The 11,500-nt window shown below is 39.2% G+C and overlaps 1 protein-coding gene across 6 annotated transcripts in view; it reads left to right on the top strand.

Moving 5' to 3' along the window:
* Nucleotides 1–11,500, top strand: part of U2SURP (U2 snRNP associated SURP domain containing) — a 132,724-nt gene that overhangs the window by 91,685 nt on the left and 29,539 nt on the right. For all 6 annotated transcript variants that reach the window (XM_069727578.1, XM_069727579.1, XM_069727581.1 and 3 more), the window contains 3 exons: nt 10,866–10,970; nt 11,165–11,231; nt 11,326–11,489. In XM_069727578.1, the coding sequence (XP_069583679.1) occupies nt 10,866–10,970; nt 11,165–11,231; nt 11,326–11,489 (336 nt within the window). The remainder of the gene's footprint in view (nt 1–10,865; nt 10,971–11,164; nt 11,232–11,325; nt 11,490–11,500) is intronic.

The raw sequence follows: 11,500 nt of genomic DNA on the forward strand, positions 1-11,500 counted from the left end.
TCTGTCTTCCACTTCTTCTGCCTGTGACTGTTCAGGTCAGAGGGCGCAATGATGTGTTTAGTGTGCGCCCTCTGCCTGAAAAGTCAGAGAGCTGGAAGACGGAGCGGCGTGCAGCGGTGGAATATCGCAAGTGCCGGGGGCCTGAACGGCAAGAGGTGAGTGTGATTTTTTTTTTTATTATAATTTTAATCGCAGCAACAGCATATGGGGCATATTAGTCTGTGGAGCATCTTATGGGGCATAATCTATGGAGCATTTTATAGGGCATAACCTATGGAGCATTTTATGGGGCATAACCTATGGAGCATTTTATGGGGCATAACCTATGGAACATTTTATGGGGCATAACCTATGGAGCATTTTATGGGGCATAACCTATGGAGCATTTTATGGGGCATAACCTATGGAGCATTTTATGGGGCATAACATATGGAGTATTTTATGGGGCATAATCTAATTGGTATCTATTTATACTTTTGAAATTTACCAGTAGCTGCTGCATTTCCCACCATGAGTATAAACCTAAGTCATTAAGTTTTCCCAGGTTTTTTGTGCAAAATTAGGGGTCTCTGCTTATACTCGAGTATATACGGTCTATCTATCTATCTACCTGTCTGTCTGTCTGTCTATCTATTCGCCAAACTCACCGCAGGACTTCATGGCTTCTTAGTGTGACATCACATGCTGCACCGACTCGGTTACCAGGGATCCTACCGGACGGAGCGCCCTGGTTCCACACTAAGTCTAACATGTCTGGTTGCACTGTCTTGTCAGACTTGCCAGAGGACTTGCAGCATCCTGCCTCACCCTGGCCATTTCTAATTGCTCTATATACAGGATCCCTACAGCAGGCACTGCACCAGTACACACTGAGGGCTCAGAGGTTCAAGGATAACCTCCATCCTCGCGTGAACTATAACAAGGATGCTACATCAGCAAACTGAAGGTCTTCTTTCTGTTACTCCTTATGTTTCACATGCATGATTGTTAGCTGGAATGCTAGGTCTGTGGTGGTAACTATTTGTAGCATTATAAACTTACACTTTAATAGAAAGAGGTTGGTGAATTATTTATACTTTATATGTAAGGTCTATACGCCAAACGCTAGATTTGCGGTTTTAGTAAACAGAAACGCCACTAATTGTTGTTTCTTCTATTTATAGAGCGGTATTGATCATAAATACCTGTGTGTAAGATTGCATTATCATGATTTGTGAAGGGATTATCTGAGCATCACTTTAAACTTGCAATCCTTATTGATAGATTTATCATTGCATATCTTTTTTTGTTTCTTCCATGTCTGTCCACTAGCTGTTTAGAGTGACAGTATCCAATTTTTATCTTAGGCTATGTTCACATTAGCGTTTTGCGGGGCTGCATTGGGCGCAGCCGCGGCGACCCATGTGTCATGCGCCCCTATATTTAACATGGGGGCGCATGGACATGCGTTGTCTTGCGTTTTGTGACGCATGCGTCTTTTTTGGCGCAAGCGTCAGGGCGCAGAGGACGCAGCAAGTTGCATTTTTTTTGCGTCCAAAATCATGCCAAAAAAGGACGCATGCGTCACAAAACAATGCGTTTTGCATGCGTTTTTGTTTGCGTTGTGCGTTGCGTCGCCGACGCAGCACCGCACAACGCAAATGTGAACGTAGCCTTATTCATTCTGCACAAATCTGAGACCATGAGATTCAATCCATAGGTTCACTTTAAAGAGTTTAACAGGAGATTTCAAAATTTGCCCACAGCCACTAATAGTATTAAAACAACGCATCTAGCAATACTCGCCAATGTTATTCTCCATGTCTAGTGCCATGTCCATGGTCCTACCTGACTGTTTTGTGTTCATCCTGCTGCAGCAGTGCTATTTATCTCAATCGCTGGCTTCAGATGTAATGATCAATTTTCATTAGTCATCCCATTATCACAGACTGCGTTACATTGGAAAGCCAGACTTGGGGTATGCTCACACAGCATCTTTTTCCACCATTCCTTGAGTGGGTTTGCTTAAAAAAAAAAAAAATAAAGAAAGAAAGAAACGGCATAATAAGCGCTTAACCAAATTATTAAAATAGTAGTTTAATTACATTGCATGCAAAAACAACTTGCTGTTCATCTACAGCTCTGGCAAAAATTAAGAGACCACTGCAAAATGTTCAGTTTCTTTGATTTTTCTCTTTATAGGTATATTTGTGAGTAAAATGTAAATTGTTCTTTTATTCTATAAACGTCTGACAACATGTCTTCGAATTACCAAGCAATGAATTTTGTATTTTTTTCTGAAAAGGAGAAATGGTCAAAAAAAAAAACAAAAAAACTCAGACCTCAAATAATGCAAAGAAAACAAGTTCATAATCATTTAGAAACAACAACACTAATGTTTTAACTCAGGAAGAGTTCAGAAATCAATATTTTGTGGAATAACCATGATGTTTAATCACAGTTTTCATGCGTCTTGGCATGCTTTCCACCAGTCTTTCACACTGCTTCTGGTGCAAAAATGTAAGCAGTTCTTCCTTGTTTGATGGCTTGTGACGATCCATCATCCTCTTGATTACATTCCAGAGGTTTTCAGTGGGGTTCAGGTCTGGAGATTGGGCTGCCCATGACAGGGTTTTGATGTAGGGTCTCTTAATTTTTGCCAGAGCTGTATATTCAGGCTTTTAGACACTTCATGCTTTCAAAAGACACCAAGCATTTCTAAAAGAAGGAACATATACATACTTGACAATATTTTATAAAGAAGTCAATGAGGGAAGTTACAAAGACACCCAGGCATGATTTTCAGCTTTTGGTCAGCCTTTTTTGCACCAGGATGCTACCAAATAGAACACGTACTTCATGTTTACAAAACTTCAGAGAAAAGGAACATGTCCTGAAGCATCTTCTGCTTGAAAAATGACTGTGAGTCCTGGAAATAGAACTTTCCCTTCACAGAGATAACACAGGATCCACCATGTACAGCAAGTAACAAGGACATCTCACACCATGTACCTAGCATTGGGAAGCAGCTTGTCTTCTACTGAGCTTTTTGAGTAATTCACAACAGAGTTTTTCAAGAAACCCTGCTCCTGAAACTCATTATTTGGAGGAGTTTTTCTTTCCTGAGGGGTTTTGTATTTATACAAACACAATACACCAAGAATATCCAATAAATTATGAAAATATATGTGCAAATAATTATTGATAGAGCCCTAATGGTGTATTGTGAAGAAAATAATGACTAAACACTGAAGTTAGAGAACCAACCACAACTATAACCTGGACAGCCGAGAAAGTGTACCCACACAGAAGATTTTATAAAAAAATAGCCTTTATTTATGGTGACAATTGGCACAATAGGATAAAAATAAATAATAGTACGCGAATATAACAGGACAATAAAAAAGTATATTAAAATCAAATAGGATATAAGTAGGTGACCTCAAGAAAAATTATTAATATATATATATATATATATATATATATATATATATACACACACATATATATATACATATATATATATATATATATATATATATATATATATATATATATATATATATATATATATTGTGGTAACAGTCAAGAAGTTAATAGTCGATATAAAAAAAAATCCGGCAAAAAAATAAATATAAAAATAATAATAAATATAGAAAGTGCACTAAAATATATATATATATCCAAGTTAAAAAATTAATTAAATATTATTTAAGGCGAGTGCAAAAAAATGCAAAAATATGTGTACTACCGCAAGAAACATACAAAAACACGCATATGCGGAATAGAATTGATTACAACAAAGTGCAAGAGTGCTGAACAGAACCACTATATAAAGACACCTGCAGGGCATACAATGTGCCACAAGCAGGTGAGTGAGCAACACCACAAAAGTGCAATGTGCTAATAAAGTACGACCATGAAGATCACAAGAGGCAATATTACTCCACAATATACCTGAGGTCACCAGGTCCCGCTATTGCGCACCCCGACGCGCGTTTTGGAATCTCTTCCTTCGTCAGGGGGTTATAGTTGTGGTTGGTTCTCTGAGGGGTTTTGGAAGATTTTTTTTTTCCCTTGAAGTGTTTTTTTTTGTTTTTTTTTTTGCTTGCAGTCTTTTGATTGGACAGTTCTAAGTTTAGAACATATTCCACCCAATCTGCTGCAAAAAGTGACATGCCCTTTTCTGCTTTTCCCCCAATAGGCATTTTTTCAAATAATTTTCAGAATAAAAAAAAAATTCTTAAAAACCTAGTCTTTGAGGAAGATTTTGGCATGTATATCAGTGGGAAAGAGAAAAAAAATCCTCAATCGCAGTAAGAACTTAACCTTACAAAAGTTTCTTTTGTCTCTCACTGCTGTAAAAAAAGGAAAACTTGTCCTCAGAGCAATCAAGATAGCTGTCCAAAACTCATGCAATCCAAATGTAAAAAATGTTTTTGAAAAGCTGGTCTTATGCATTGCTTTACTCTGCAGTTGAAGAGGTACTGTTAAATTTAGGGGGGGTTTGTGTGGTCACTCATAGTTGGCTCAGGATACTGTACTCTTGCTCAGTGAAGTTCAGTCTTTTCTTCAAGATGTAAAAGCAACCTTACTTTAAAATAAATGCATCGAACTCAAATTCCCAAAGACTTTGACATTGGCCCTGGTGAGCAACACCACAGCTGAACTGTCTGCGGCAGCGGGGGACCACGAAAACATCAAGGGAAGGAATGGGAAAGTATTTTGACCAGACATTGGTACGATCGACTCCAATAAATGTGGTTTTTGTCATAATTAAAGCACCTATTGGCCAAAATGTAGTGTCTACTATTATTATTTAGAGCACAGCTCTTATTGATTTGTATTGTATTATCCCCATCTGAAAGTGATGCCTTCTTAAAAGGCCTTTGGATGTAGGAGATGGGGTCCTAGGTTTGACACAACAGAAAATAACGTCTATACTTTATTGGTGCTCCACTGGAAATTTACCAGATTAAGCTGCACCTTTGTGCTAAGCACCCAAGCTTTTCATAGCCTTATAGACTCGTAGTGCTTTTCTCCCAATTTCATAGACATACATTTCTGTGGATATATAGGTTTATAGGACCCACATTTTCCCCTTTTATATATACATTTTTTTCTCTATATATAAATTGTATTTGACAAATTTAGTTAAACCCCTTGTGAAACTTTCTGGACCCAATGAAATGTATTTTTACACTTTTATTATATTGAGATAATGCTGTTTTGTTGTTTCTTTTTCACTACTATGAATTTAGTTCTTTTTGTAAACACGAAAACGGCAGTCACTCCTAAATTTTTCTTAGTCAGTTATACAAATTATATTTCATGTCTGTATTCTCCCGTACTAATTTTATTGACACATTTATTTAATTGTGTCAGTGTGTTTGACTACTCCCTTTTGCAGGATGCAGGAAAAGTTTGTCCTCTTGCTGGCATCCAATCTTTTTTAAGAAATAAAAATTAAAAAAAGTAATATGGACCTGAAATATGTTTCTGTATATATAATACAAGTACAAAGCATTTTGTCTGACAGGTTTTTTTTGTTTTTTTACTTTAATCTTATTTTTATTTTCTAATTTGTGTAAAAGCTTAGGGTTTTCTTTTGATTGTTTTCTTAGCTTGTATTAGCATGCAGTCTGTAGATTTAAATGCCAGCTTAGAAAAAAAAAATAGTTGGGTGGGTATTTTGTAATATTTATATATAGTTGCAATCACAATTATTCAGTTGGCAAACTAGAACTATTGTAAGTTTATTAGCCAAATGTACATGCTTTCTGAGTTTTTTTGTAATAAACCATTGAAACTGGAACAATTTACAAAAGCACTCCCAATATTTTTAGTAGGTAAACCTGTGTAAATGTGTCTAATGTAATGTAAGTGTTAATATTCTTACCGATCTCAGTCTTCCTCAGTTTCCAGCGTTGGTCTAGATGTCTTCCCACTCTCATGACTTCCATTCCCACTCTCCAGATTACTTTGGGTTGTGTGTGAGCTGGAAGTCGCTATGAGTCCCCCATTCACACGTCCTTTTTTGTTTGTATGCCGTCCGGTTAACTGCCGCAAATACGGACATGCACACCCATTGTATTCAATGGTGGTGCTCACGTGTCAGGTTTTTCATATGGTCCACGCAACCAGAAGACCATGTTGAGAGCTGCCTTCAGGTGCCAGCGCTTGAGATCACGATCAGCACCGCTTGTTCTATCACACGGATGTGAAACACTGATGTCACATACGTGCTTACGGATGGCATGGATCTCACCAGTACTGGTTTTTCCTGTACAAGAATCACCAGGACGTGTGAAGGAGGCCTAACAAAGTACGTTTATGAAGCCTCATTCTGTTACCCCATAGACTCGCATTGTAAAATCGACTTCCAGCTCATGCATAAACCCCACTGTGATCCAGAGAGTTTGAGTAGAAGTCACAAGTGAGAAGATGACCAAAATTGCGATTGAAACGGGAACACTGCGATCGGTAAGAATGTTAACACATTAAACACTCATTTGTACAGATTTAGGTAAACAATTATTGGGAGTGCTTCTTTAAATAACTCAACGCAATTAAGATAACAAGTGGTTTCTTCAAATTTAGGACAAAATTCCACCTTTTACTGATTACTGTAAAACAGTGAATTATTCATCCCCTTCATGACAACAGTCTCTAGTACTTAATAGAGCCACTTTGGCTGTTATGACCTGCTGGGCACTTGCGGCATAGCAACACTCCAGGTTCTGTTAGCATTTCTCGGGTATCTTAGCCCATTCCTCTTGGGCAATGCTCTCCACTTCACTACTATTCTTGGGTTTGCATGTTGCATCTCCTGCTTCATATCCTACCAAAGATTTTATATGGGGTTCAAGTCAGGTGACGTCACAATTTCCTGTGAAACCAAGCTTTGATGTACTTTGAGGTATGGTTGGGACCAGCGTCCTGTTGGAAGGTCCAGTGACGCCAAAGCTTCATTTTCTTCTAGGCTTTTTTGATACTTGATTGAATCCATATTTCCCTCCTCACTAAGCAGGTTTCTGATGCCTGAGGAAGCAAAGCAGCCCCAGAACATCACTGAGCTACTACCATGTTTCACAGTAGGCAGGGTGTTATTTTCAGCGTATATTTTCAAATTTATAAAATCCAATCAATTGTCACACTAAGCAAATCCTTTGCCAGTCCAGGTATTTGATGTGTTTATCTTTGGAACATCTGATGCAACTAATGAAGCACTTGATTTGTTGTGACAGATGTACCGTACATAAGGCAATTCTTGACTTGTAAATGTATTATCCTATGTGGGATACTATTCAGGGGGTGAATAATTCTGTGACTGAAATACTCAGTAAAAGTGGCACTTTGTTATGAATTTGGAAAACACGCTTGTTATATTAGTTGTGTTGAGATATATAAATTTGTTTAATGTAAACATCAGAAAGTTTGTAAATTAGGTTTATTAGCAAAGCAAAGTGTACAGTGTGGGATGAATAAGTTTGAGTGCAATTGTATTTTAGTCTAGTATTTTGAAATTAAATAATTCCTGTGCTGGTAAACCAGTTTCTTGCATCCTTGAAACTCCATCAGTCACCCAAAGTGCAGGTTATTCCATATCAGTACACTGGAGCTCTGCCGTTAAAAGGGCGCATAAGCCATATGGGTACGGAAAGTATTCAGACCCTTTTACATTTTTCACTTTGTTTCATTGCAGCCATTTGGTAAATTCAAAAAAGTTCATTTTTTTTCCTCATTAATGTACACTGCACCCCATTTTGACTGAAAAAAACAAATGTAGAAATGTTTGCAAATTTATTAAAAAAGAAAAACTGAAATATCACATGGTCATTAGTGATGAGCGAATATACTCGTTACTCGAGATTTCTCGAGCACGCTCGGGGGTCCTCCGAGTATTTCTTAGTGCTCGGAGATTGTTTTTCTTGCCACAGCTGAATGATCTACATCTGTTAGCCTGCATAAGTACCGTATTTTTGCGACCATAAGACGCACTTTTTTCCCTCCAAATTTGGGAGGAAAGTGTGGGTGCGTCTTATGGTACGGATGTAGCATGTGGGGAGGGGGGCAGCAGTGAGTGGGATCGCACTGTTATGCCACTTAAGGATGTCCCCACTGCCTGGAATCAGTGCTGGGGAAACCATGTGGTCCCGATGATTAAGTGCAGTGAATATATGCATTAGCGGCTCCCCGCCCACCTATCAGCTGAGTGGTGAGCCTGGAGCAGCAAATGAATACTGCACTTAAGCAGGGACACACATGGCTTCTCCAGCGCTGATTCCTGCAGCAGCTGGGGAGGTCTGCGTGTCCGGGGGAGAGGAGGCAGCAGCACCAGGGGCCAGAGGAGAGAGGAGATGCTGCATACCTGCCTGCCATGCCTGGGCTGGACGCTGAGTGCTGTGCACAAACAGGACCTGTGATGATGTCAGAAGTGGGCGGGCTGGAGCATCACATGGTAGCTCAGAGCCCTCCTTCTTCTTGACATCATCACAGGTCCTTCAGGCTCTCCACTAGAATCTGCAGCTTCCTCATAACCTGTGCTGTGGAAAGGAAACAAGAGGGAGGGCTCTGTGTGCAGTCATGGGATGCTTTTACCTCACCACAGTGGCTGGCTGCCACAATTAAGATGTTAGTCTTTCCAAAACACAATAAAGCACTCTGCCACTCCTTTGGTGAACTATAACTCCCAGCATGTCATAGGATCTGCAGGACATGCTGGGAGTTATAGTTCTCCCATGGGATTTTAAAGCAGCACTCCAGTGTTATTTTGCAGTGCTGGAGTGGTGCTTTCAATATAAGCCCTGTGCCCCCATTCTTATACTCACCCTCCAGCATCTTCATATAGTACTGTACAGACACCACACTGGTCCCGCAGCTTCCAACATAATAACATACTATTATATATAATAACACCACATATAATAGTATGTTATTTATGTTATTAAATATTTTACCACATTTTTTTGCTTCAAATATTTTTTTTCCCTATTTTCCACCTCTAAAACCTGGGTGCGCCTTATATTCCGGTGCGTCTTATAGTCCGAAAAATACGGTACATGTGGGTATTCCCTAGCAACCAGACAACCCACACATGTACTTATACTGGCTAACAGATGTAAATCATTCAGCTGCGGCAAGAAAAACTAAATCTCCACACATACCGCTTAGAATTATCACCAAAAAGGTCTATCTTCATCTCACCAGACCAGAGAATCTTATTTCTCATAGTCTGGGAGTCCTTTATGTGTTTTGTTTCGCAAACTCTATGCAGGCATTCATATGTCTTGCACTGAGGAGAGGCTGCCGTCGGGCCACTCTGCCACAAAGGCCCTAGTGGTGGAGGGCTGCAGTGATAGTTGACTTTGTGGAACTTTCTCCCATCTCCCTACTGCATCTCTGGAGCTCAGCCACAGTGATCTTGGGGTTTTTCTTTACCTCACTCACCAAGGCTCCTCTCCCATGATTGCTCAGTTTGGCTGGATGGCCAGGTCTAGGAAGACTTCTGGTGGTCCCAAACTTCTTCCATTTCATGATTATGGAGGCCACTGTGCTTTTAGGAACCTTGAGTACTGCAGAAATTCTGTAACCTCGCCAGATCTGTGCCTTGCCACAATTCTGTCTCTGAACTCCTTGGCCAGTTCCTTTGACCTCTTGATTCTCATTTGGTCTGACATGCACTGTGAGCTGTGAGGTCTTATATAGACAAATTAAACTAAACACAGCTGGACTCCTCCAATGAAGGAGTAGAACCATCTCAAGGAGGATCACAAGGAAATAGACAGCATGTGACTTATGAGTATCTGAGCAAAGGGTGTGAATACTTATGACCATGTGATATTTCAGTTTTTCTTTTTTAATAAATTTGTAAAAATTCCTACATTTCTGATTTGTTCAGTCAAGATGTGATGCAGAGTGTACGTTAATGAGAAAAAAATGAACTTTTTTGAATTTACCAAATGGCTGCAATGGAACAGAGTAAAACATTTAAAGGGGTCTGAATACTTTCTGGTACCCAGTGTATATGTGTGTGTGCACTCGCGCATATACACACTACTTTTCCTTTTACCATTTCATTTTAAATATTCTATTTGTATGGTGAAACATATATTCTCACATGAATGACCACCCTTTTATTTCTAATTTAAACTCTAGTCTCCCTCCCCATAATAAGAAGGCAGATATTAATAAATGTTAGTGATAAGCAAATAATTAATAAGTCTTTTACTTTTTAGAAATATTGGCATGATTTGCAGAAGGAACAATAGGAAGTGTAATTACGTAATTTGTTTAATGTTTAAAGGGGTATTCCGGTTTATAAAAATGATCGCCTATGCACTGGATCAGTGATGATTGTTCGATCATTGTGAGTCATTCCATATTTTGTCTGACCAGAAGCTCCATTCAACACTTCAGACAGAAAAGAACATGCAACCAAATCGGGAGGACCCACATCGATCTAACAGTCATCACCTATGTCTTGGTGGCTGATGATTTTTCCAGACTTGAGTGCCTCTTTAAATCACTTCAAATTGTAATTTCTAAAATGCCAATATCTCTGTAAGAAGCAAGATCATCCCCATGTTAGCTGTGAATTGGCGGGATATCCTTTGATTGTAACAGTAAGATCATTGTTAGACAACCATGTAGCTTAAAAACTTAGTTGTATCTCCATGCTTTTTGGGACTGATTCCTCAGCTGCTGTAGGACCTCCCAAATCTACCAGAATCTTTCCAGCTATTTGACAGTGGACATTCACACGTACACCCCATGTCCATGCAGTATGTTCACACATTGCAGAGCCTCTAGTAACCAGTGTAGGTGGAGCGCAACTAGTAGGTGGGGTGTGAATACATTTTTCTTTAACTCTGCTGTCGTTGTAGGAATTTACTCGCTCTGATCCATCGCATGATCGAGTTTGTGGTGCGTGAAGGGCCAATGTTTGAAGCTATGATCATGAACAGAGAAATCAGCAATCCAATGTTCAGGTATGGACGTCGACGGGATGTTGTTGTATCATCTGGCTTTTTGCAGTCTCTAAAAAAAATTGTTGTCCTGGTATTTACAGTATTTTTGAAAATGAGCATGCGGATGAGTATATTCTTGCAACAGTTGTCAGTTGCTTTACGAAAGCTGGTTGTTACCCATTACTGTCCTAAATATCCACATCTGCCTTTAACAGGTTCCTGTTTGAAAACCAGACACCAGCACATGTATACTACAGGTGGAAGCTATACTCAATATTACAGGCAAGTAGTATAACGTTGTAGAACTATATTTTTCTTTTGTCTTAAATCATTCATGATAATGCGTTTTTTTTGTTTGTTTTTTTTTAAACTTTAGGGGGATTCTCCTACCAAGTGGAGGACAGAAGACTTCCGAATATTTAAGAATGGCTCCTTCTGGAGGCCGCCACCATTAAATCCATATATACATGGTATGACAGAGGAACAGGAGACGGAGACATTCGTTGAGGAACCCATCAAAAAAGGATCCCTCAAGGAGGAGTATGTATTCA

The sequence above is a fragment of the Ranitomeya imitator genome, chromosome 5, assembly GCF_032444005.1.
Source record: "Ranitomeya imitator isolate aRanImi1 chromosome 5, aRanImi1.pri, whole genome shotgun sequence".
Classification (NCBI taxonomy): domain Eukaryota; kingdom Metazoa; phylum Chordata; class Amphibia; order Anura; family Dendrobatidae; genus Ranitomeya; species Ranitomeya imitator.